Consider the following 27106-nt stretch of genomic DNA (forward strand, 5'->3'; position numbering starts at 1 on the left):
CGTTTGTCTTTAACGAGTCCAAAATTTAACTTAGCAAACTAGTCCATTCCATCCTTTAAGGATTCTAGGGCCAGCCAAACTTCTTATATCATAAAAAAAATTAGCCAACTTCTCTATTTAAATCTTTAAGCTCACACTTTTTAATTAAAGAGGCCCAATAAAACAATAAATCAGGCCCAATCACTATACTCCTCACCCCATCGGTCTCCCTCTCTCATTTTTCATGAATTCCCCCAAATTGAAGAAGAACAATCCCTAGATCCTTCTCCCTCCTTTCTCTCGGCTACATCGCCGCTCCATCTGGGTCACCGGAGCATCGCCGGCTCTAGTTCCTCGGCGTCACAGGGTCGCCGGCACCCTCCGTCTCCGTCCATCTCTGTCTCTCTCTCTCGTCTGCTACACAGTGGTGCAACACCGTTGTGACCTCGCCGGCAGCCTCCTGACCGCCAGCAACCGTCCAGCTCCCGTCGCCACCTCAAGATCGGGAACCCAAATTCTATTTCGGAACTCCCTTCTCACCCCGAAGTTAAGTTCTTTACCCTCCATTACTTAGTGTAGTTTACTTGAGTTTTTGGGGCAGCAACTATGTGGAATCAGAGTTCTTGAAAATTTTTGTGTTCACTTACTGGAATAGGTTCATCATCTTTAGTTCCTCCTTGGGCAGTAGCTTTGTATTTGATCACAGTGGTGAGGTTTCATATAGTTTTACTACTGTTTTTGGTCTATGAGACAGACTATGGTTTTCCTTGCACTAATTTGTTATGATGTGAAAATCCTGAAGCTCTAAGTTCTTGAGCCTAAACATGAGGTTCCAATAAGATGCAGAGGTATTGATCTGATTTAGGACTTAACATGCTATTTGCAAATTTCTAATTTTTGGTGCTTCTACATGATGATATGAAATATTATTTGGAAGACGGATGGAAGTGTATTACCTCTTGAAAGTAGCTACTGTTTTCTTTTGTTCCTCTGCTCTTAGCACTCAAACTCTCTCACTCTCAAAACTTGCTATTCTAACTCACAATTTCTGATTGAAGTGTTTGGGGTGAAGAAGTGAGACTAAGTGGAGACACACATATTTATGGGGCGAAAAGTTGGGTCAAGGATTTGTTAGCTGCAAAGTCTGGAACTCCTTGCTTCTCTACCAAGATCTGTATTGGCCTCTTGTGTGTGGTGCTACTCTTCTTTATTCCCTTGTTGCAGGGGATCCTCCTTTTTAAGATCTTCACTAAGCTTTTAATTAATACTTTCGTCTCTTTCTTGAAGCACAAGTACTCCCTTCATAAAATCTCTTGTTTGTATATGTAGGGAGAGCAGGTGGTTGCTCGATTCAGGCCGATTTGGTGCAGCTGGAGGGAGGCATTTTGGGTCAGCTGCTTGACAAGGAGTTGGTCAAAGGGTGAGTTGCCACTCCTAGAAAGGCAAGTCCCCAATTTGGTAGCATTGAAAGGTAAACCCTATTTGTTTTATCTTAGTATGTCCCTCCTTTCATTTATTGCTTAGTACACAGGTTTGTAGCCTTGTACTCCTAAGTCTTTAAGAACTTTTGTTTTTCTCATTGCAGCTCTCGATTGGTGCAATGGAAGTGTAGGAGTGTACCTGCCATTTTGGGGTCATTTTGACCTCCTTTAATAAAGTAAGGATGACTTCTTCCCTTGCTTGGTTTGATGTTGAAAAAGGTACCTTACAATATTTATTAGTATTGTTTGTTCATTGCAAGTTTGATGGCAGATAAGGGAAAGGGTTTTGAAATTTGGGGATGTGGTCTTGGATGGAGACAAGGCAGTCGGGCTGGCTGCATGGGCCATTGGGCTGCCCTTCAAGTCATTGGGCTGAAAGAATCTTGAGTTCGAGAAGAGAGGCCCAACATTTTGTATATTTGTATTCTTAAATTCTTTCTCATCAACTCGTGTGTAATTTATTTTGTAACTAGAGAGGCTCGATATGTATTCGAACTTTCTAGATCAGCAAAGTAACATCATATTCTTTCTTGACGTTTATTGTATTTAATACGTATATACGAAATATGTTTTAGTCCGATCGATACTCTTCAATTAGCAAACAAGCAAAGTCATCGACTAATATTTCCGAATTGAAAGTAAATAGAAACAACAAACATTTCTTTAGTTCGACATTAATCTTAAAGAAAAAAAGGTAATAAAAGAGCGGGTATTACATTTGGTATGTAACCCTTCCTTTGGGTTTCACGCCTTTAATTTGACTTTCATTGACATCACCATCAGTTGAAATGTCTCCAACCTTATTTGCCTCAACTGTCACATTATTTGCCTCAGCTGTCACATTATTCGCCTTCCCCGCCATTCCATCAATGCCATTTCCCATTTTCAAGAGACAATCTATGACATAAGTATAACTATCTTCACTCTTAGCTGCTTTTCCAGTTAATTGCATGAAAGAGTTACATAACTCTTTATATCGTCGTTTCTTTCTCAGTTTTTCATCAACAATGACAACCCCTTCATCGCAACTTCCTGCCATCCCATTCTTAGCATGCTTGGTCCACCGCTTTAAGATATATTCATCAGGTATTCGACTGATATTCATGCATGTTAAGATTCTTAAACTATGTGAGCATAAAATACCTGAAAATTCAAACTTCCTGCAACTGCAAGAAATAGATACTTCAATAGAATCATATGAGACTGTATGTTCAGTAGCTTGATGGCATGGTCTGACCTTATAAATTCTTGAACTTCCAAGTTGATTCTCACTCTCGATCTTGCTTTCAAATGCCTTCCTCAACTCCTCATTGAACAATGCAAACATCGTGTATATACTGTAGCAGCATGCTTTAAAATTTCTAATGGAAGTGTCATAACAGGAGAACTTTGAGCAATTTTGAAATCTTCTATTGATTCCTTCTCTCGGCGATCATCTATCAACCTTTGAAAATGATGGAACACCTCAACAATGTTGTTTTTGTAATTTACATAATGCTTCACGACAGCATTCATGCACTCACTTCGTTGAGTTGTTATGATGTCTGCACAAAATGTGCTTCTTCCATAGATTAATGCCCATTTTTCCTTTAGAGAAAACATTCTTGCCAACCACTGATTATCTTTCAAGTCGTATTTCTCTAACATTTCGTTCCATGCATCAAGAAATTCTGATTCTTCTTCAAAGTCGTACACACAACGACTAAAATCAGTTTCAAATGTGTTCTTGAAGCTCGAAAAAACACTAGAAAGATGAATGGCTGCATTCTGAAAAATATGCCAAACACATAAGCGATGGTAAGTTGATGGCCACTTGGAAGCTAAAGCAACACTCATTTCTTGGTCTTGGTCTGTTAAGATGGTTTTTGGTCTCTTTCCCATCATGGCATCTTCAAATGCACCAAACAACCACTCAAAGGTTTCAATGGTTTCATCGTACAATAAAACTGCACCAAATACAGTTGTTTGTTTATGATGATTTACGCCGACAAACAAGGCAATTGGTCTACCATCTCGATGTTTTCTGTATGTAGTATCGAAACAAACGACATCACCAAAATGACCAAAATCTTGTATCATTCTACCATCTGTCCAAAATATATTTGTAATCAGATCTTCCACGTCCAACTGTATTGCATAGTAAAAGTGTGGATCTTCACTTATCATCCTTTGTAAATATTGTAAAACACCCCCACTATCACCTTGTTTGATCTCCAAAGTCCTCTTTGTTCTCAAATAATTCTTCAAATCAATATGAGTGAAACCAGGATGTTGAATTCCGCCAACTTCCTTTGCCATTACATCGATAATTTTCTTTGGAGGCAACCCACAACTTTGAGCCACATCAACTTGAGTTTGTTGAACATCTGACATTTGTCTAAAACATCTAAACATGTAAGATTTTTCAGGATCACACAATTCATGATTGTGCTCTTCAACAAACTTCACAATTCGAAACCTTCCCCCATATCTACCATTAATTTTCATCATAGCCTTACACCCGCACCTTATTTCAGGACGCGGATTATTTACTGTAACACCTCTGTTATTTGTTGCTCTAAAACCTTCTCTACAGCAACAAAAACTAACGTCAAGGATGTTACCTGTAATTGGATCTTTATGAGCAGTCTTTTTTCGTGTTCCGAAACCAGTTGCCTTAGCATATTTCATATGGGCATCATATGCTTCAACTTCAGTTTCGAACTCCATTCCTATCTTAGGAATAATGCCTTCTGATATAGTCTCATACATACCTACAAATGACGTGAGCAAGAAAGATTCTTATTTTTTTAAATATAGATACCAAACTGCAGCAGTAAAAATATCTCTTCTACCACTCATTTAATTTATTTTCAGTATATAATCTCCTTTCATGCATATGCTTTCAATAAAGATCATTCAATTAAAATAAATTCAACTTAATATTACAAATTAGATAATATAATGATTCATAATAACTTCTACTCAATTAACTTACCTGTGCTAACGTGATGTCCTTTGAAATCGTTGAGTTAGAGAATCAAATTGGAGCAATTTTCATATTTAGCTGCGCCGTAAAGATAAAGGTTTTTGGTGTTGAGTTTTTAGATGTGGATGATAAATAAATGACTTTAGGGTTTAATATTTAAGGTATTGTTTTTATTATCTTTTTATTTATATTCTCTACATGGAATTATTGTATTAGTATAGTAAAAGATATATTTAATAGAAATTTTAATCATTAATTTTATATTTTAAAGAATATACACATGGCACTATTATATTGGTGGGGTAGCAAATGATGTATGAGATTTTTCATTTTAAAGCATAGACACATGGCATTATTGTATTGGTGGGGTATCAAATGGTGTTTAAGGTGGGGGAGGTGATCCTCTTCGGCAAAAGACTTAGACTTTGTTTGCTTCTTATACATTTAAATGTTTATAAAAATCTTATAAATGCACAAGCAAACACAATGTAATAATATATTGATTCTATTCGTGCGAAACTGCTCGAATAATACTGAATCGAGTTAAAAGTGGATTATAGAGTTTTACGTATACAATCAAGATTCTATTCGAGCGAAACCTGCTCGAAACATGCTTTTCAGTATACCAAACCTAACAGGGGATGTCTGCCGCGATGCCGTGGTTGATGCCCCAAATGCAAAAAATGTCGGGGATGATGCCCCAAATGAAACCGGGGATGACGATGCCCTAGATGCAACAGGGATCCCCTGCCGCTGCGGGATGGAGCAGGCAGGGGGTCCCCCAATCACCTGGGGACAATGTCTATCGCCCCTATATGGATTTATTGTGTAGTGATTCTCCCCAGCGTACTCCACTGGAGACTCGTATTCCCTTGGAGACTCAGTTCCCTGGCATCGAGATGTTCTCTTTTGAGGAGTTGGGGATATCTCCGAGGACGTCGCCAGCCACGCAGCCAGCAACGCCACCGATGAGGACGCGGAGGCCGGGGAAGAGCAAGGCCACTAGCTCACGTGCGGCGACCGGTGGTGGGGCGGGAGAGGAGGAAGGCGGCAGGAGAAAGAGGACCGTCTGGAGCATTCAGGAGTGCGTCGAGCTGGCAAAGGCATGGATCAGTGTAGTCAAGGATCCATACGTCTCGGCCAACCAGCATATCGACATAATGTTGTGGCGCATTAGCCAAAGCTAACTCGAATTCAAACCGGCCGATGGGAAGCCTCACGATGGAGAGCAATGCTGTAAACAGTGGGAGCGGCTGAGGAGGCAACTCAGCCGATTTGCTGGCCTCTACCAAAACAACATCCGCTCTGCAACCAACGGCATGATCTCCGAAGATGTGAAGCTTATGTCTCACCAGCAGTTCCCCGACAGTGAAAAGGGGTTCGGGGAGTTCAAATATTGGCAGGTTTTTCTTGAGGTGGAGAATTCCCCCAAGTTTATGGCGGGTGTTGAAGCTGGCTGGGCGAAGCGGACGAAGATCAACGCCTCCGGCGAGTACAGCAGCAGTGCCGGTTCTCACGAACTCCCCGAAGCCGAGGCCGAGATCCCGACACCTCAATTGTCTTCCCGCCGCCGTCGCCCGATTGGGCAAAAGGCCGCGCTGCGGATGTCTAGGGGAAGTGCCAACAGGTCCCAAGAGGTCCAATCGGAAGCTCCTTCCCTGGTCACTCCCGAGCTCAGCAATCTCGCCGAACTGCAGATGACGCAGGTCATGATCAAAACAACAGACAAGTGGCATGCAGCGACGGATCCCTTGTACAAGCGGATGTTGAAGGATGGGATCGACACTCTGAGGAGACAGTTTAGGCTGCCACCCCTGCCCGTTGATGGCGCTGCCACCGGCGACGAGGAATGAGACGGGGGGCGCATTTGTCGAAGCTTGGGGTTGTTTTTTTTGTTCGTTAAGTTTGTTTTTTTAAAATAATTATGTACTTTTTTTTTAATAAAGTGGTTGCAATTTCTCCGTATTCGTGTCGAAAGTTTAATACCGTAAATTGTTTAATTCTGTAAATTGTTTAATTTGGTGAATTTGTGGATTTTTTTTACTGCGGGAAGTCCATGGGGATGTCCACCACTGTGCAGTGGGATGTCCTTATGACGTGGCAGTGCTGTGGGATGTCCTTATGACGTGGCAGGAGGTGTTTTTGGAAAGTCCGTCGAGAAGGGCGACAGGACATCCGCACTAGTGGAGATGCTTTAAGAATGCAAAATGAAAATTTAGAAATATTCATTTGCCAAAATAAATAAAGAAATAAAAACGATTAATTGTGAGTTTGTGGGAAGATTCTGGGAGACACGCAACTAACTTAACCACCACAAGACTCAAGATTCATGTGGCGCCACTCCCTTGTTGAATAAAGAAACCAAAATTAAAACCATCTCCCTCCAATATTTCCAACTCCTTTTGAATCTTCTCATCACAGCGAGAAATTCTTGCAAATCTCCCACGAAAATGGAGGCCCTCAACTCTAATCTTGACTCTACTCTCTCCACTCTCTCCACTCTCTCCAAATTTACATCAAAACCCACCTCCAAACCCTTCTTCTCTTGCCGATCTCCGAGATTGAGCTGTCGGAAGCCCAAGAAATTTACGGTGAGCAGCGTTCGATGTTCGGACAATAAAAGAGGCAGTTTGGAATCGCAGAATGGCAATTTTTTAGCAGAAAATGAGGATTTGATGAAAAGGGTTGGAAGAGGAGTGGTAGGTTTCGCCGCTGCAGCGTCCTTGTGCTGGGATTCGTCAGCGTCGGCGGAGTCTCTGACGGTTGCGTTTCCTGTTTCTCACACTCGCGAGGTGATCGAGTTCTTGGAGTCTATTGTTTTGAATTTTTGATAGGTGTTTATAAGTCTTAATGTTTCTATTTTGGACTGATTAATTAAGCTATTGCAAAATTTTATATGATGCTTAGAGAAGATTTATGATTTGTCGTTTGCGGAAAATGTTGGTGTAGATTGGTTCTTAGTTGGTTGAGGTTGTTTGAGCAGGTAAATACAGTTCAGAGAACTCTTGTTGAGGCATGGGGCTTGATTAGAGAGACCTTCATAGATCCAACTTTCAATCATCAAGGTAAGTGTAGGCAAATTCCCTTTTCAATTTCTTTGGTAGAATTTGGAAGATATGTAGTGCTGAAGTTGTTAGAATTATTTGCAGATTGGGACTTGAAATTGCAGCAAACGATGGTGGAAATGTTTCCACTGAGGTCAGAAGATGCTGCGTACAACAAAATCAAAGGCATGCTTTCGACTCTGGGCGATCCCTTCACACGCATCATCAGTCCTAAGGTATTCAAAACTTGGCTGCAACATTAAACTGAATGGCTACATTACTACTCTTAATGTTGGCATGATGATGTGCAGGAATATCAAAGTTTTAGAATAGGGAGTGATGGAAATTTGCAGGGCGTTGGCTTATTCATCAATGCTGAGCCAAAGACCGGGCACCTGGTGGGTTAAGATCACACACGAGTTCAGTTGATTATATGCATGTGCACGGATTTGAAGCAAATATTATCTTTTTATGATAAATTGCCTCTGTGATTAGGCTAGTAACTGAGACATACATTTGTTGCTCTAATCTATGTTGTGTCTCTGTTTAAAGGTTGTTCTGTCATGCATTGAGAATAGCCCGGCTGCACGTGCTGGCATACACGAAGGAGACGAGCTAATGGAAATAAATGGTACTGAACCCCTCACTCTCCAATATGTAAAAATGTTGTGTTTTTCTCCTTTTTCACGATCCATGACGTGTGAGCTCAAAACACACGACACATAAAAGAAATAACCCATACACGAAAACACATTCAGTTTTGATAGATTATGTCACACATTAAAATATAAATTACATGTACGACATGTTTCATATTTTCTTCATTGTGGTATATTATTCAGGTGAAAGACTTGACGGGGTGGCCAGCGAAGCAGCTGCACAGAAACTAAGGGGGCGCGTTGGAACAACTGTCACATTAAAAGTTCACAGTGTGAGCACTCCACACCAAGAAAATTTGTTCATGTTCTACAATAGAAGTTTCATAAGTCTGTAATTACAGATAATCTAAATGCGATTCTGTTCCTCTTGGTGTTTTTTTCCAGTTTGACGAGTTGGGGAGTCCCTGTATTAGAGAGGTATACTTCCAGTGTAGGTATTCCAGAATACCAACACCGAATATGCAACTTGTTGGCAAGCATTCGCTTATGGCTAATACCACGTGAACTTTGATAGGTTAGGATGCCTCGCGAAGTAATCAACCTTTCACCCGTTTCTAGCACCATCATTCTCCACAGAGCACCTGATGGTCATGTATCAAAAACTGGATATGTAAAACTGTCTACTTTTTCACAGGTATTCTTAAGCATGGTGTTTCTCTTTACCCTTTTTTTCCTTTGGTTTATTAATTTTTCAAGGAAATGATAGACTGCTGCGATGGAGATGGAAAACACTGTTTCTGATATGGAGAATCAAGGTGTGCAATCATACATTTTGGATCTAAGGAACAATCCAGTAAGTCTTATTTTCTTGTTTAAGCCTTCCTTTTTTCATGGTTTTGTAGATAGTTAGGAGTAATGATGCTCATCTATGTCTCTCTCTCTCTCTCTCTCTCTCTGTGTGTATAAAGGGTGGATTGGTGAAAGCAGGACTTGATGTTGCACAGATATGGCTAGAGGGGACCGAGACGCTGGTGAACACAATCGACAGAGAGGGGAACATGCTGCCTATCAACATGATAAATGGCCATGCCATAACACGTGATCCCCTCGTTGTCCTTGTAAGTTCAAGTTCATTCACATCGCCTCGCGTTTCCAATATTAACTCACAATTAAATCCCTCTTTCTTTATACAAAGGTGAATGAAGGGAGTGCGAGTGCTAGTGAGATTCTTGCAGGAGCGCTCCACGACAACGGGCGAGCCACCCTCATTGGACACAGAACCTTCGGCAAAGGAAAAATACAAGTAAAACATTACTACTCTACAAAATAATTTGTTGCCTTACTTATGGTCAGCCGAATAACTCGAAAAAATATTTGATGCAGAGTGTGACAGAGCTGCATGATGGATCAGCCCTTTTCATTACAGTAGCCAAGTATTTATCTCCTTCACTTCATGACATAGATGAGGTTGGAATCGCACCAGATGTGCAGTGCTCAACTGACATGCTAAATGCACCGAGATCCGACCCTCTTAAGGTCCGGAGCTCCGGATCCAACTTGGAGAGAGATTCTTGCATACTGGTTGCGGAGCATCAGCTTGATATTCAAGAATCTAAAGGCTCTGCTTCTTGATAGACAAGCCTTGTTTTTGTGCTTGTTTTATTATCCTTGAATACTGTGTATAAACTTGGTTTTATAGATATGCTTCTTAAAGTTATTACATAAAATAAATAAGTATTGGTTTAGGTAAGAATTCTCACTACAACTGTCGATTGATAGAGTACAATTGAACATGTAGAGAAGGGATTTTATTAACACATGACAATATAATGTACAAAGCACACTCATAAGAAATATGTATACAAGCCTTATATCAAAATCACACTGATTTACGCAAGCAATATAGTGAAAAAGTAAAATAACATTGGAGAAAATGTAAGTAAATTGGAAATTACAGGTTGAAAGCCATTCCCTGCAACCGCATCCGGTATCGGTGCCGGTGCAGCATCTTGCGCTACCGCCACCGACACCGACAAAAATGCAGCGACGACGGACAAAAATAGAGCCATGTAGAGGAAGGTGGAGTTACCGAAATTTGCCATTGTATATATCAGTATAAATTTCTAATGGAAGATTACAATGTCTTCACTATGGATGGTGGTATGAATATGTTGCGGAATTGTCCCAATTTATATAGTGGTGTTTATAAGTCCATTTCTTGCCTTCTATTTTAAGGTTACTATAATTAATATTGTTGTTATTATTAGTAGTAGTATAATGGGATCCACATGAATGTGAAAGAAAAAAATAGGTTGTATAACTCAATCATGGTTCAATTGCGATAAGTATATATTGTTTTAATGACGATGATAATCCACCCAATGTACAAATTAAATTCTCTATAGTGTTTTGTATTTTGTTAAGGAAAAAAAATGTATTGATATGCATATCTATATTAAAATGGTCTATGAGTGAGTAGACAATATTATCAGCATATACATTAGCATACATTAATTTATCAGCATGCACTTAAATTGAAATCATTTTAAATCCAAAACTATTTCAGCACATCAATTATATCCCGAATTTGAAATCATTTTTAAATTGGGAGCGGCTCCAAAAGAATTGAAGCTGTTCATTGAATTGTTGCAGTGTGTTTATTTATTTTTTTAACTTAAATTAAAATTAAATGGTGGAATTTAATTATGAGTGGGCGCATAGCACAATTTGTTGAAGATCTCTACTCACAACTTTTAGCCAAAATTATAGACTTAAATCTTATAGGTGGATTTCTTACAAATTTTAACTTTTTTCCAAATTGAAACCAAACTTGTAGAAAACTATTACAAGGCCTAAGTTTATAACTTTTGCGATGAAATTTAAATTCATGAAAAATATTAAATTTGACACAAGTTTGTAATGTTAAGATCCAATAACCTTCATTATGTTTGCTAAGGTAATAATTAGTTTATTATAGTTTAATGTTTATATTTATTCACTTTCATAAAACTAATTTTGTAGAATTTATACAAATACAAACAATCAACAATGATTTTTTCTTTATATACAAACATCAAACGTATCTCATTCGTAGTATGAGAATCCTCGTAGTAGATTTTCCAAGACATGCTGTTTCAATTTGGGGAAATCGAATTTTTGAAAAATTCTCTATATATAATGCTTAAATTCATGATTTCTGCAATTAAAATTTAAATTCATGAAAAATATGAACTTGGGTATGGTGTGAATAGTTCATTTTCTAAAAAAAAACTAATTTTGATAATGTAGGAGTAATTGATAGTGTATTAATAGTAATGATCTTAAAGTGATTAATTTCCAATATACTAGTAATATTTATTAAAAATCGAAATGGCAAAAGAAATAGGTAGATTGCAATTGTCCGGATGGGACGCCTTGCCTTATCATTTATAGTAGGGAATTGGTAAGACATCAACTTTCATATCTTATGATTAATAATGATTTTGATAGTTTATCTCAGAAAATAACCCTCATAATATTCTCACCACATACTGATCATCAGTCATCACTCATGTCGATTGTTGATCAATCCCTATTATATACTGCTATGAAGGTAACTCAATATTATTTAATCTAAATTAATTACATAAGTTTCTACTTATTCGTAGAAATATGGCGTGGAGGACCTGAATTGTGTATTGGATATGCAGATCAACGCTAGCCAATAATATATACCACCAAAATTGTTAGTATATCAAAATTTCGGTATGAATAAAAACCATATCTTTATCTTATTCCAACTTTTCGGTATATCTTATTTTTGGTATAATCAATTTTTATTTTGATACTACACTGTATTTTAATATGCCATAATGAAATTTGATATATCAAAAGTTACAAATTGGATTTTAGTTTATGTATATTAATATCTGTAAATTTTTTTCATACTACATGTTTATATATTATGAAGTATATAAAATTCTTATGAATTAAAAAGTCACAATATAATTTTTGTGTATTTAGCTTTTAGTCCGATTAGCACACTGAGCTAGGTCAAAATGCGAAGGTTTAAAGCTGATTAGTCCGCTTCCGATTATTAACAATTTGAGTTGAGCTGACCCAAAATTTGTGAAGGCAAATACCCCAACTAATCGACCCATAACCATTTGGAATCAATAAAACTGCCCCAATAATAAAGAAAACTCTTGTCATCATCCTCAAGCTTGAATTAAAAAGTAAAAAATTACAATATTTTGATGGTTTCTTATTTCAATACACTAAACACCATTTATGACTTGAATAAAGGGAGAAAAGGCAAAATCAAACTAACTTTAGTTTCCTCTACAGATTCCACCTCAACACTCAATCACACTAGCTTTTAGCTAACAAATTATACACGCACCCCACAAAAAAGCACAAACTTGACCTTTACAATAAATAAATCACTACAAATTGAACACTAATAAATCATGTCCAAATTCTTGAACTAGGAGTTCTCAGCCTGATTCTGAGCCTTCATTAAGCTTTTCGTGAGCCAGATTGCTGTCTCTCGTGAAGAGACGGCGTCCTCCCCGAAGGCCTTTAGCACGCCCGCGAGCTCATCGAACTTACGCTCTTTGAGCAAACGTGCACACAGTTCAAGGAGTGATTCTAAAGCATGAGCTCTGTGTTCACCTGGATTTGCATGCTTGCTTTCGCCAACATCGCTGCTCGCTGCAGTCCGCGTGATCAGGAGTAGATTGTCACCCGTGGATTTCTTCGTTGATCTTGGGGTAGTCAAGAGATCGTCTCTGATCTTCATGGCATCCTCATCAACTTTATCTTCATGGCTATTCAACGCCAGCCCATCTTTTGTATCTTTCTCTGTTTGCCTCGATTCAACTGCGACATCATCTTTGATCTCCATGCGATCCTTATTGGACGACAACACAGAACACTCACTTATGCTTTTATCTACATGGGATGAGCTTCTTGGTTCTTCGTCAGCTTTAGATCTTACCTTTTCATCGGTTGAGGGGCCATTTTCATCAGTGGAAGATATCCCCACCTTCGTTTTCGCACTCCCTCTTTCTTCGTTAGCTTCCCCTAACTTCGTATTCTTTCTGAGAGCATATTCCTCTTGCTCCTCACGCAACGCGTTTGCCAGTCTTTCCAAAGCGTCCATCATGTAGATGCTCTCTTGATGCGATGAAGACTTATGATTGTCATGATCGGTCGTCTCACTCATGTCCCCGCTCTTCGAGTCCTCACTGTCGTGAGACATCTTTCCCGAGTAGCTCGTAGGATCAACCCTCTTGGTCTCAAGTAGATCTTCGATCAAGGCATCATCATCTAGTAAAGTCGGATGTTGCGTATTATTACTCTCTGTGAACAAAGGAAGCAGATCCCTCTGTTTCAGCTTCACCTCTCTTTCTCGGTGGCTTTTCCGACCCTCGGAGCTACGGGGTGATGACCTATTTGATCTCCCGTTTGCAGCGTCGGGAGAGGGAGACTTCACAGGGAGGAAAACAGCAGGCAGGTTCTGACAGCGAAGGAGAAATGGCTGCAAATGTGGGTGTCTTAACAGCTCTGCAGCCTATGATGCCCATATAAATCAGATTAATACGATACTTACCATTGCGAGCAAAAGAAGTAAGCAAAAAATCGTGAACTTACCGTCGGCCTGTGTTCGGGGCTCGTCCTCAGCATACTCTTTATAATTTGTTTCCTTAAGCCCAAAAAATTAAATTGTATTTAGCAGAGTATTAATTTATGCCAGCGAATAAATATTTACAAATTTTGAGAAAAACTTACAGAGTTGAAGAGTATATGATGGGCATTGGTGAGATCAAAGATCTGTTAATCTTGTTGATGAGTCCATTCATATCCTATTTCATTCATTTTTCTAATTCAGAATGTATCTACTTGTGTATATATAATTATATATTTACTACAATGCGAAACTATTAGAACTTACAGGTGCTTTGAATGCTTGTTGGTGTGCAGCAATCTCAAACATACAGCAACCTGTAACAAGAAACACCACACTTTAACAAAATGAAAAAAAAAAGTGAAATGGATGTTATATTCTTGTGATTTAACTCTGTTTACCTAGAGACCATATGTCTGATTTATACCCATACGGTGTATTGGCAAGAAGCTCGGGACACATATAGTTTGGCGTTCCAGCGACCTAGTTTGCCGGAAAGAGATCATTAGCTGACAATTGTGCATAATAGAGTGATAATATCTTTAATATGTTGTGTAATCATACCGATGAAGCTACGCTTTCCACATTCAGAAGTTTAGCTAATCCAAATTCACCTGTGAATTACATCACTGGAAACATTACATCATTGAAATGAGCAAAAGATGGTTCTAGGTGAGAGTACAACTTGCTTGGCATTCTTACCAAGACAAATGTTATTGTCCTTTGTCAAAAATATGTTTGATAACTGAAACGAGAAAAGTATGTGTGTAAGAAATCAATCAAGACAATACACGCCAACTGAAAACTATGAGTATGTGTTGAACCTTGAGGTTCCTGTGAAGGACACGATTGGAATGAAGATAGTCGATAGCTAATAACAACTGAGTCATCCATTTGCAAATTTTCTGAGCATAAGCAAGAAAATCAGAAACTCGGCATGAATTAGCTAAGTAGATAAACGAGAAACTTCTGACGATGATACCGATCAGATTACCTCCTCCGGGAAATACGCCTTTCTTGCCTTCCTCATTACATCAGATCTGCAAAATGAATTAGTAAAGATAAGAGAATACTGGGAAAGGCATAATAAATTATTTCTAGTTGCAGGAATGGTATTCGGGGAGGACTTAGTTCGAGTTTTCAGCTAAAGCACTTACATATTTCCTGATTCACAATAATTGGTCAGGATGCAGATATTCCCCTGCAAAGAATGAAAACATAAGTTCACCTTTAGCATTGGTTTTCAAGCCATTCGTATGAGCTTTCGATATGGAAATCAAATTAATATGCACCATACTTTTTCCACCCAAGCATCTTTGCACTCAACTATGTATGGATGGCTTAGATTTGCAATTAATTCCATCTGCAACAGACACAGGCATACATTACAATATGGTGTACAAATTGATGAAAATTGTTGTTCTCTTCAAAGTTATTCGACAATCTAATTTGCCAAAAACCAACAATACTGAAGCCAGAATTTACAAATATAAGGCTTCACCAAAACAAAAATAGTTACATGACTCGTGGAAACAGTGGAAAAGAACTTCAGCTGCTTAGAGTGTTTTTATCAGTAATGCATAATGATAATCAGAGTTGCTTCTCTGGAGAACATATAGGAACTAACAGGATGAGGAATACAGTTTTCTAATTCATAGAGGTAATTAAAAGACAAGGAGATTCAGTAACAATACGAATATTCTCAAGACAGCCAATGACACAGATAGTTAAATTATAACCTCCTGAAATGCTTTGTTCTTGACCTTCTCCGACTGCTTAGAGAGACGAATTTTCTTCAGAACATACCTGATGACACGTACAGTAGATACAAAATTAATTACTAGTACATCACAACGCCAGTATATTTACAACTTATAAGAGTATTATTCAGAACTAAACATCATATATATGTGAAGTTATATCAGCAAGCATTGTCAAAATAGTTATGTTCCAGAATACTTGGCAACTCAGAAGGATCCATACAGGCTAGTATCCTCTATCATTAAATGAGCTAGTACATCCCAAGTGGAGTATTCAGTAACTTTTTCCTACAGGTACCAATCAAGAGCTCAATAACGAATGCAAGCATAAACGCCATATATTTCTTGTTTCACTGAGCCACTCCAAAAAATCATGGATGCTAATTTCGAACAAAATTCACTTTGTGATTTCCACCTAATCTCGTTCACACAAACTGACATTGCTACATTACACAAATTATTCTATTTTGTAAGCCGTGGTTAGCATAATAGCATCCCTTGAGCTAAATTTGCAAACAATTTGAGAAATATTGAAAAATTAATTGCATGCACCGACTTAGAAAAATAAATTCTTACTTCTGATTCTCAGTTTTATGCAGCACAAGAAATGCAGCTCCAAAAGCACCCTTCCCAATCTGCTCAATGGCTTCATAATCTTCCATCTTCGGCTTCGAAATGCCGTTCTCTTTCTCCATCAAGACCTTCAAAACCCAGAATCTCCAAATGGGTCACCCTATTTTCAGATAAAAGAAAGATTCAATCTTTAACCAAAATCCATCCGTTAATAAACTCACCTAATTCGTCAGAGCAAAACCTCCACAGCCAAAAAAAAACAAATCTTGGGTGCTCAAGAACAGCAGCTTCAAGAAGAAGACCCCTCCACAAAAATTGGTTCTTGAATTTATTGGGTGTAAGTATAGCTATCTCAGAAGTTGTGGCGTTATACAAAAAGAATTATGATACCAGGCTTCAAGAGTGTGTGTGAGAGAAAGAGAGAATGTGGGAAGGGGCGGTTTCAAGACACAAATGTGAAAATTAAAGAATTGATTGTGAGGAAAAGCGGCTTAATTAAAGCTGAAAAAGCATAGTGTGGATGAGGAGAGATTGTTGAATTAAAGTAGACAAGCGAGATTAACAAGCGAGATTAAATTATTAAACGAAACGAAGGGTCAGAATCCATAGATCACCATCTTAAACACAGTACCTACCACTAATCAAGGGGGGAAAGAAAGAAAATAGTGGAGTACTAGTAAAAGTTTACTTCTTCTAGAAATACGTGTTAGTACTAATGGTACTATATTTTACCATTGAATCGCCTTTAAATTTTATTTTTTAAAGTTTAAATCTGAAAATTGATCAAATATATTTGTATCATTCATTCATATTTTTTTTAGTTAAACGCACTGTCAAATGAAATTTCATTATTTTTGTCGACTGTTATCATTCAAAAGCCAATATAGGTTTGGAAATATTTGGAATTTAGGACACCCAATTTGAGTTTGGTAGGCTCCAACATCATAAAAATATGATTGTTTTTGTTGACTAGCACTATATATAATGTTCAAAGACTATAAATTAACCATCCCGTGAAGCTTTATATGCTTTTCTTATCATCATTTATATGGTTTTCTTATCATCCAATAAGTTATTTTGTCGTCAAACACGACTTCACTTTTATTTTATGGTTTGTCATCATTCTATATTGCAGACTTTGGGGCCATTCTGAATAAGCTACCGTCAATAATTTCGAATATTTAATTTTCTAACTATCGAAAATTAAACAAGACCCAAAATTCCAAATTGTCGTACCTGTATAGACCCCATAATTCTTTCAATTATATTACACAACCTCCTCAATAATTCTGTCTAATTTGTTGAGCAAGCTATAATAATTATATCCGCTTGATGTTTTAATCATATAATTTCCTTAATTAATATTTTAATTACGCAACATCCTCAATTAATGTTTTGTATACATTGTGTGCCACACATAAAACACACACACGTGTGTGTAGCCGTAGGGAGAGAGCATGTGTGAGGTAGAAGAAACATAGAATCATAAGAACAATGATCATGTTTTATGCAATGCTAAATAATAGAGAGATCCCAAATACAGTTATGATGTCACTATCTCTACCTAAAAATAAATTTCAAATTTCAGCCAAGTTTGGACATTTAAACCCATTCTATATTAATACAATCACGCTATTCTCATTTTCATTTATGATTTTTTATTGCCAAAAAAATACTCAATAGATTTAGTATTTCAAATAGAGTAATGATAAATTGACATGAGTTGTATAACCATAATTAGATATTTTAGGTATTTTACAGCTAAAACAAATTTATGATTATTAATCTATTTAATATATGACATATTTGTCCTTCAGTGAATATTTAGGAAAAGATTCCATTTTTCAAATGAAATATTTGCAAATTTAGGAAAAAATTAATCATTCTATGGGATTCTATATGATTATAGCTAATTAAAATTTAAAAGATGAATTCTTATACTCTTTATTACTATAAAATGCCGAACATATTAGGTAGGCATTTGAAGATCATTAATATAGTATCTGGAAATGCCAATTAAGAGGACATTTTTATTACCCGCGAGAGTTCATCGGTCTAATTCTATCTATTATCTTGATCGTGAAAGGGTCAAAGTTTTTATTTTTACTTTGAATTCTTGTGATTTTTATTTTAAAAAAAAAAGAAAAGTAAAACTACCTTGTGTCTCATACCCTCAATAAAGAATGTGTATCAAACATCTTTAATATACTAAGGGCACTATTGGTAGGGGTTAAAAGCCCATAAAAGGCCACCTTCTACCTTCTTCTCCCTCGTTTGGTACATGTCAAAATTATCGGAGAACCCGAAAGAAAACAGCCGGATCTGGCAGAAATTTAGATTACAGTCGGCGATTAAGGCATTTCACTATCAGCGAAAATTGGTGGTATTAATTTTTCACCAGATCTCCGACAACCTGATTTGCATCTTTATACCTAATTTGCCCTCCCACTATTCCACATCTACAAGCAACTACCCATAACAATTCGACCAGAAGGCCCTCATTCGCGGCTCCGAATTCAGCCTTCCGACCACCACAGGTATGCAGGTATAGGCGTCGCTTATATGAATCTCTCATTTTTCCATAACCTAAATTTTGGGGTTATACACTAGTATATCCTGTTGACGGTGCTGCATCCACTACAATTGAATTATGAAATGTTATGGTATCGATTATTGCTGAGATCTCTATTCAATTTTTGTGTTGTGTTTGATATGTATAAGGATTAGGTGCGGTTGATTTCACTAGTACTGCCCAGGTGATCGAGTATCATTTGGAAGGTACTATGAGTTACTCACCCCTTCTTTGATGCTCAACTATGTTTCATACCATCCTTTTGTGATGCTCTGGCATGAACACAATGAATTGTGTTCGTTGATTTGTACATTTTTTGTTGTGAGCATGTCGTGTAGAACTGGCGTCGAGGTTGTTTATATGTTGCCCCTGCTGTTCTGATGTCGGATTAGATATAATGGGAATGAGGAGAAGATGGCGCCAAATAGAAAAAGTAAGGCGCCATTTTGCAGGTATGTCGAGGACGATGGAGGGTTATGTGGATATTTTCATTTCAAAAAGTAGGGAGATATTTGTCAATCACAAAATTTAAACAAATGTTGGGATGGAACATGTAATGCTTACTGAACAAAGGATTCAGTTATCATCTTTTACAAAACGTGAGTTTTCAAAGGAATTGTTATCACTAGATTCACTACTCATGAGAAAAACGTGTATCAATACATAACATATTTTACACACATATCATGTCCATAGGGTTTTGATCTATAAAAACTAGATTTAAATACAGAAACGCAAAACAAAGTCATGCGTAGGGCATTTTTAGGTCATAGTTAGTTTATTTTTAGGTCATTCTAACGAACCATGACCTAAGATGATCTTATCATGACATTAAACTCAAATCTTATAATATGACCTAAAACTGCTTAATTATGATCTTACGTATTTTTGATTAATTATTGACCATTAGATCATCTAATCTTTGGGCTTATATTTGGGTTGCATTTCTTGATATAAATGCATACTTGTTTTGATCATCTTCCCATGTCCATAAGTTGTAAAAAGTCGTGATTCTCGTCCAAAAAATAACTCACATTTATTTTACACAAATCAAAAGATTATATATCATGCATTGATTTTTTTTTAACATATGTTGGTTATCTTATCACAGTGCATTTAATGTTGATATGTTGCCTAACTATGCCAAATTAAATTATAGATTATGACAGCGTGGAAAAATTAGGTTACGAATTGAAGATAAATTTTTGGGACCCACATACTTAAATAAGGCAAATTCCATGTCAAAATATTGAATTTAGACATCACGAATTTGTTGACTGCACGTCTTAGTATCTTACCTAACTATATTTGTACTGTCTTTTCATTAAATTCATTGGGTATTTATTTCTCATAAAAAAACTTAAATTCTGAGCCACGAGAAATTATTTTGCTATCTCATTTCTAAGTTCCGACAAACATTAGGGCAAATTCCTACTCCTGCTAATAGATGTCCTTTAAGATATTGTTTGAAATTAAAAAAAAAAAGTGAATTACAATGGTACCTGATCTTTTATTTTCGCATATAAATAGTATTACATAAAGTGTGAATTTTATATCGTTTTTAGTACCTTATGACAAAAATAATTCTAGGTATCAAACATGTGATTTTTTGGTCATGAAGAATATTTTTTGAAATTTCAATTAAATAGTACTCCAAATATGTGATTTTTTTTTCTTCCTTTCTTATTTCTTTTTTTTATTTTTTAGTTTCTTCTTCTTTCTTTTTTCTTCATTTTCTTCTTTCTTTTTAGTATTTTATCTTCCTTTCTTCTTTCTTTTTTCTCCTTAGTTTATGTTTCATCTTTTTTTTGTTCTCTTCTTTTTCTTCTTTCTTTTTAGTGTTTTATATATACATTTAATTGCATTCATAATATAAATTAAGAACAAAACACCTAATTAAATTACTTATCTAAAGTAATTAAATCACATTAATACTATTTTTTATTAAATTATTTTATACTTATTTTAGGGTTGAAACCCCTGATTAAAAAATATTCAACTCTTTATATCATTATGAATACAATTCATAATTTTAATTTTTTATTAAGACTATATTGATTAATTATTAACTTAATATAAATTAATAATAATTAATAATTATTATATAATATTATATGATTCATAATTTAAATAATTATACTATAATTATTTATTAATTACTACTCCTAGTTTTTAGTAATATAATAATATTATTATTTTATATTTAAATATAATTATAACTATAATTAAGTAGTATGTTTGAGTGATATTAAAATATAAATTAACTATTAATTTATAATATTAAAATAATAATATTAATATTGATTAATAATAATAGTATAAAGAGTGAGGAGAATGAGAGAAGATATTATAATCACTTTTGGTACTAGTTTTGTGTATGCCCAAAATATCCTCTATGGCACAAATGGGAAAATGTATTTGTTTATATGACATTTTGGAATGAAAATTGCATCAAGTACCAAAAATGTGATTTATAGGTACCAAAAACGATATAAAATAAAGATCATGTACCATTTATGTGTGAAAGTGAAAGATCAGACACTCCCTCCGTCCCATAGTAGATGTCACACTTTCCTTTTTAGTTTGTCCCACAAAAGATGTCACATTTCCTTTTATGGAAAAAGCTCCCTCTAATATGAATATACTATTTTCTCTCTCCATCTATTACACAAAACAACATCTCCTAAAATCTCGTGTTATTCCCTAAGTGTGCCATCTATTATAGAACGGAGGGAGTGAGTACTATTCATATAGTTCAAAAAGTACTACTAAAAAGGTTAATGAAATATAATCTTATTTGATAAAGTGATTGTATAATAAAATGTGAGTGTTGTGAATTACAAGTAAAATATGAATTTACTTATTAATATTAATAGTGAAATAACATACAGTATTTATCAACATGCGAATGGAAAAAGAAAAATGGGACTTTGAAGATCAAAGTAATTACTTCTTTCTTCAATCAAGAAAGTGAGGGGGGGGTTGTCTTTTTCAGCGTGAATGTGTAGGGATCAAACTTCTGCATCTCCCAAATCAAATCAAATCAAATAATAAATCTATGATCAATAATAATTTTGAATTAAATAGTAAGTCTGTATAAAAATTATATTATTCAACGTAAAATCTGGTTTTTTTAAGGATCAATAATACTATTCTAGTTGTATTAAATTGAAGTGGTATTTTGTATTTTTTGAATTTGGTCCATTTTGAAATACTACAGTTATAATATTCAAAAATATAATGAATGGACGAGGGAATCCAATCCAGCCCAGCCTACCATATCAATTGAGGTAAAATGTCACATTCTCAAGAAAACAAATCATCATATATATTAATGTTAAGTGGGGGCACAAGGAAAACAAGTCTTGCTCCCCTTTTTATTTCTCTTTTTTCCACCAGCACTCCTAATTATAATTGAGTAGGTTAGCTTATCTTATCTTAATAACAAATAAATCCCAATTGTTTTTTCACGCAAATGTGGTCTTATTGCATAAACATAATACAGACAAAATATAAAGATGATGGGTGAAATGATTTATTTGCCATGGAAGATTGGAACATAGTACTACTATTTAACTAGTGAAATGGAATATGGTCGTTATTCGATTTGTCCAAAATTGAATATGGGTTTATTTTCTGCGGTCGCATTCATACTTATTCAAATTGGCAAATTCTGATATGCATGTTTTCTGAAGGAATCTATCTTTAACTTGTGAAATTTTGGTACATATAGATATATCTTTCAATGCTACAAATCCCAAATAAACCCATAATATTATTTTTACTAAAATACATATATAGATATCTACCATTCTTTAATTGCCACATATATTTCTATTTTATCTAATTCAGTTTGCCTAATTCCACGTAGGTATCAATTTAAAACATAACAATATGTAAGTGCAGCAAAGAGGCTGCCCAGTCAATTTTGCAATCTTTTATCACTCATAAATACAACTGAGTAATAAAGAGAAACTAGAAATGTAAATGCTCAATAAAAGATGGGAAGCAACAAGATAGGGAGAAATTGTGCGAAAAAATGTTTTACTGTGAAAAAAAATGTGGGTTGATTGAGATCTTTATAGATGAGTATCGAATGTATCTCAACGAAAAAAAAAATAAGAGGGAACATCTTTTTTTAGTACATCAACTATCCTAAATGAGCAAATTTGATCCGTAACATTTCATAATATCTTTTGAGGTCCATCAATTATAAGTTAATATCAATTCAACTACTTTTTGGCTATTTTAAATATTTTCATGACCAAAGTACGTACCCTTAAGACCTTGAGGGCAATCAACTATAAGTTAATATTTTCATTTTTATTTCAATGTAGTATATATTTTTTATTATGATTAACTTAAATTTTCAGTTTAATACAATTATGAGATTCATTAAAAATAATGTTTACCTTAATTTTATCTAAATACTTGAGAATGTAACCATGTAAAAGTATTAACTAGCACTAGAAAGTAATATCAAAATATTAAATAAGGTATGGTATATATTAATAATAATAGTATAAGAAACTATTAAACTTAATCCCAATAAATTAGAAGAAAGAAGAAAGTGGATGAATAAAGAAAGAAAAATAAATTACATACTTTAATGAAAATGAGAGAGTAAATAGATTGAATTGCCCTTCATGGCCTTAAGGGTACTTTGGTCATGAAAATATTGGAAATTGCAAAAAAGTAGTACAATTGATATTAACTTATAGTTGATGGACCTCAAAGGTATTATGAAATGTTACGCACTAAATTTGCTCATTTAGGATAGTTGATGTACTAAAAAAATGTTCCCTCAAAAAATAAAAAAGGCGAAATTTCCGTTGGATGATACTCCCTCCTTCCCAAAAAATAATGACCCCTTCCTTAAGCGCCATGGGATTTTATGAATTTTTAATTTGTGTGTTAGGTGGAGAGAATAAAGTAAAAGAAAGGCTATAAAATAGAGATAAATGAGCTTCTATTTTTAGTGATAGCCCATCTTGGATGGGGCAAACCAAAAATGAAAGTGTGTCATCTTCGATGGGACGAAGGAAGTACTATATTGATATGTTTTGAATAGTGTGATAAATTTTGAATTTAAAAGTCATTTTTATTTGAAAAATAGAAAAGGGCAACACCAAGCCTACGCGCATGCCTGCGAGTGGGCTTCATCATCACTCCGTGACATCGTTGGACGAGAGGGGCCAGACGGGAGGAGGAACCACCGCCTCACCCCTCCATCGCGGAACCTGCCAAGACAGGACACACCACGCACGCAACATGTACAACTGTTGATGCTATTCCATTTTCCGGATCGGAACACAGCGACGCAGTTACATATGCTTTTATAAACTCTCAAAAACGTGAGTGGTGGAAATAAGTTCAAAACATTTTTAAGCTATTCAAAAAATAAATTATTCAACCCAAATTTATTTTACATAATATGGAGTAGTAAGCAACAACCATTTATAGAATTAAATTTAACGTAAATTATCATTTTCCTACCCTTCCAACATCATCTCTCAAATATAGCTAATTTTAAAACTTACACTTTTCACTCAAAATTCTCTCTGTAGTATATAGGCTATATTATCTAAATTTTTTTGATAGCTCATCAACCCTTTTAAGATATTAGTTCTTATAAGATATTATAATAAGTATAAAAATAAGTTATAATTAGTCATTGGAGTTGATAACCTCATTAAAATGAAGTTAGATAAAACTGTTATTGGAGTTGATAACCTCATTAAAATAAAGTTAGATAAAACTGTTATTGGAGTTGATAACCTAATTAAAATAAGGTTAGATAAAACTGTAATTTCGAAAAAATTTCTTATCCATGGGTATCACCACAAAAATGAAGGGAGCAGGCTAGATAACTTATGATACGACATAGCTTACAAATAAGTTTAGATACGTTTGCATAGTTCTATCTCCGTATTTAAAAAATAAAAACATTTGAAACGACACAGATTTTAATACACAAATGATAAAGTAAGAGAAAAGAATTAGTAAAACAAGAGAGATGAAAATAAAAGTGAGTTACATAAGAGAGAGGACGTAAAAAGTAATTGAACTAGTATTAATGGATTGGAGGGTCTATTTCCTAAAATAGAAAGAACGTACCAAAATGAAAATAATTTTTACTTTCTATTTGTAAGAGACGGAGGTAGTATAACAATATTCATATTATATTAAGCCCAAGATTGGGAAGAGCCCAAACTGATAATTGTACTTATTTTATAACCGGATTACTACCAACATCGGGCTTTTATATCTTGGGCCGAGGAACTACAAAAATTATAGTAGTACTATTACGTAGATTATTGAAATTATAAAACAATAACTTTAGCTACGGAAAAAAAATGAAATAAGTAACACATTAGTAGGTGAGAATTTTAAATATTACTATTACTAGTATAACTTTTCGTTGGTTTGATTTAATCTCACTTATTTGTTTCCATGTCATACATCTTAAGTTGTCATTGCTTATCTGACAGAAAATATGTTTAATTTAATTTTATGAAATTGTGATGGCACATAAGAAAAGAAATTGTGATGCATGCCTGCATAAAAGGAGAAAAAGTTTCTCATAGTCCATGAACACCACATGACAATCTTATTTGATATACCTCACTAATAAGATCTTGCTAAATGAAAATGTATAGCTTACATGACCAAATAATTACAATGACATAATATGATGTTTTAAGGAAAATTTTATAATTTCCATATATAATATACAGCTATATATACACACGATACATTAAATTATTAATTGTTTATTTTGTTAAAAAATTCACGTGTACTATTGCTTTAATATGCACACCTTTTTTTTATTATGCTTTTTTTTTCTCTATCTTTTTAGTTGAGTACATATTTATTCATTTTTTATACTTTATCACATAATTTTCTAGAATGTATCAAAATTTGGTCTTTTTTTATTCAAGTAAATATATTCTTAACTATATTTATACTTTATTGATTATATCTTTAGGAACATGTTAGGGTGCCACCACCTCTTAAAATAATATTATACCACCATTTCTAGCCAATCATTTGTACACGTGGACGAATAAGCCACGTTGCAAAAAAAATTCTTAAAAAGACGGCCAGCAATATGTTGTACACTATACAACAATTTTTCTTGGTCAGCAATAGTTTATAATATTGCTGAGTAGCGTTTATAATATTGATGCAGAAGCGTTTATAATATTGTTGTATAAGTGGTGTCACGGTGTCACTTTAAGAGGGTTGTCATTTTAACACAAACCTATATTTTTATTTTTTACAGTTAAATAACTATAAACTAAAGACCACATATTTATGCCTACTAAAGTTTTATCTTCTTTAAATTTATAGTTGATGTTTCTTATTAAGATAAATAAGATTATAATCCTTAATTTGAATACCCTATTGAATAGTAGTAGTATTTTAATTTCTTTAGATTCATATTTTGTCTATTGTATACAATTCATCAGATCATTTTATTATTATTAACTATTTTAATCAATATTTTAACTTAACATATCAACAATGATGAATTTTAAAAAAAAAATAGAACGTCATTGTAGGGTCATTCATATATTAAACTTATTGTGTGCAATGATAAATATAATAATTTATGTATATATCAATAAAAAAAGATAAATATCCCATAAAATAAATTAATAATATTTATATTTTACATATCAATAAAAAGAATAGCACTCGATTAATAAATTTGGTGGTGCAATATGATAATTATTTTAGTGCAATATGATAATCATTTTATATATGGGAATTATAAAAATTTCCTTCAAATATCATATTATGCCATTATAATCATTTGGCCATGTAAGTTATACATTTCCATTCGGCAAGATCTTATTAGAGCATCTCCGATGGCGCCACTAGGACTTCTCACAAAAAATTCCTGCCACGTCATCACTAGGACTTCACATTTCACTAGGACTTCCCACTAGGACTTTCCGCAATAAAATTAAATTCACAATTATTCAATTTATGGAATTAATAAAATTTACGGAAAATAAAATGTCGACACAGAATACGGGAAAATTACGAATACTTCATTAAAAAAAATTACATAATACTTAAAGGAGATAGACAAATTAAAAAAAAAATTACATAATACTTAAATAAACATAAATAAGTTAAAAATTACAACCCTCGGCTCTCACTCCTCCTCGTCCCTCGTCCTCAGTCCCCGTCAGCCTGTGCCGCGCTGCCGCTCTTCCGACGTCCCCGCCCCCAACCTCGACGCCATAATCATCAATAGGTGGCATTCCTAACTCGCGCCGACATGTGTCGACCACATCCTTGCACATCCTTTTGTACACAGGATCGCGCGTGCTATACCACCTATGCAATGGTCCCGACTCAGTGGTCTTCGTTAGCTGCGCACGGGTGAGACGAGCGCACTCATCCGGGGCTTCAAGTGGCCTCCGATTCTACCTCTCGAAGGACCCGCT

The 27106-nt window shown here is 35.0% G+C and overlaps 3 protein-coding genes and 2 long non-coding RNA genes across 10 annotated transcripts; 3 read left to right on the forward strand and 2 right to left on the reverse strand.

Annotated features, from left to right (window-relative positions):
• The first annotated feature begins 217 nt into the window (after window positions 1-217).
• Window positions 218-1994, forward strand: LOC125203206. 6 transcript variants are annotated; one of them, XR_007173313.1, is made up of 5 exons: window positions 218-687; window positions 1038-1173; window positions 1309-1450; window positions 1565-1636; window positions 1732-1994. It is a non-coding gene; the product is annotated as an uncharacterized LOC125203206 (long non-coding RNA). The 6 variants fall into 6 exon arrangements; XR_007173314.1 differs by having other exon boundaries at window positions 218-525; XR_007173312.1 differs by having other exon boundaries at window positions 220-1173; window positions 1721-1994.
• Window positions 1995-2172: 178 nt separating this feature from the next.
• On the reverse strand, window positions 2173-4211 carry LOC125206290 (protein FAR1-RELATED SEQUENCE 5-like). The gene is made up of 3 exons (XM_048105565.1): window positions 2905-4211; window positions 2618-2797; window positions 2173-2554 (listed from the first exon to the last, which is right to left on the reverse strand). The coding sequence occupies exons 1-3, from the start codon at window positions 4209-4211 to the stop codon at window positions 2173-2175; spliced, it is 1869 nt and encodes a 622-aa protein (XP_047961522.1).
• A 2562-nt stretch (window positions 4212-6773) lies between these two features.
• On the forward strand, window positions 6774-9821 carry LOC125203965 (carboxyl-terminal-processing peptidase 3, chloroplastic). The gene is made up of 12 exons (XM_048102495.1): window positions 6774-7220; window positions 7412-7493; window positions 7578-7708; window positions 7784-7870; window positions 8025-8103; window positions 8315-8403; window positions 8516-8548; window positions 8646-8765; window positions 8838-8924; window positions 9040-9189; window positions 9267-9374; window positions 9455-9821. The coding sequence occupies exons 1-12, from the start codon at window positions 6879-6881 to the stop codon at window positions 9701-9703; spliced, it is 1557 nt and encodes a 518-aa protein (XP_047958452.1). The 5' UTR covers window positions 6774-6878; the 3' UTR covers window positions 9704-9821.
• A 2434-nt stretch (window positions 9822-12255) lies between these two features.
• On the reverse strand, window positions 12256-16613 carry LOC125207634 (serine/threonine-protein kinase Nek6-like). The gene is made up of 14 exons (XM_048107056.1): window positions 16294-16613; window positions 16076-16200; window positions 15479-15545; window positions 15037-15102; window positions 14897-14940; window positions 14734-14779; window positions 14564-14644; window positions 14442-14484; window positions 14304-14353; window positions 14141-14222; window positions 14007-14056; window positions 13844-13917; window positions 13706-13757; window positions 12256-13625 (listed from the first exon to the last, which is right to left on the reverse strand). The coding sequence occupies exons 2-14, from the start codon at window positions 16192-16194 to the stop codon at window positions 12537-12539; spliced, it is 1863 nt and encodes a 620-aa protein (XP_047963013.1). The 5' UTR covers window positions 16195-16200; window positions 16294-16613; the 3' UTR covers window positions 12256-12536.
• A 1791-nt stretch (window positions 16614-18404) lies between these two features.
• Window positions 18405-19181, forward strand: LOC125204444. The gene is made up of 3 exons (XR_007173572.1): window positions 18405-18617; window positions 18794-18850; window positions 18983-19181. It is a non-coding gene; the product is annotated as an uncharacterized LOC125204444 (long non-coding RNA).
• The last annotated feature ends 7925 nt before the right edge of the window (window positions 19182-27106 follow it).

The sequence above is a fragment of the Salvia hispanica genome, chromosome 2, assembly GCF_023119035.1.
Source record: "Salvia hispanica cultivar TCC Black 2014 chromosome 2, UniMelb_Shisp_WGS_1.0, whole genome shotgun sequence".
Classification (NCBI taxonomy): Eukaryota; Viridiplantae; Streptophyta; class Magnoliopsida; order Lamiales; family Lamiaceae; genus Salvia; species Salvia hispanica.

Coding starts and splice junctions, on each gene's coding strand:
- LOC125206290 (XM_048105565.1), bottom strand. CDS start 4,211: ATGTATGAGACTATATCAGAAGGCATTATTCCTAAGATAGGAATGGAG. Junction 2,798..2,904: donor GTGTTCCATCATTTTCAAAG/GTTGATAGATGA, acceptor ATGCTGCTACAG/TATATACACGATGTTTGCAT. Junction 2,555..2,617: donor ATTTCTTGCAGTTGCAGGAA/GTTTGAATTTTC, acceptor CATGAATATCAG/TCGAATACCTGATGAATATA.
- LOC125203965 (XM_048102495.1), top strand. CDS start 6,879: ATGGAGGCCCTCAACTCTAATCTTGACTCTACTCTCTCCACTCTCTCC. Junction 7,871..8,024: donor AGCCAAAGACCGGGCACCTG/GTGGGTTAAGAT, acceptor CTCTGTTTAAAG/GTTGTTCTGTCATGCATTGA. Junction 8,104..8,314: donor CGAGCTAATGGAAATAAATG/GTACTGAACCCC, acceptor TATATTATTCAG/GTGAAAGACTTGACGGGGTG.
- LOC125207634 (XM_048107056.1), bottom strand. CDS start 16,194: ATGGAGAAAGAGAACGGCATTTCGAAGCCGAAGATGGAAGATTATGAA. Junction 15,103..15,478: donor AGAACAAAGCATTTCAGGAG/GTTATAATTTAA, acceptor TGTCTGTTGCAG/ATGGAATTAATTGCAAATCT. Junction 13,918..14,006: donor AACAAGCATTCAAAGCACCT/GTAAGTTCTAAT, acceptor TGAATGAAATAG/GATATGAATGGACTCATCAA.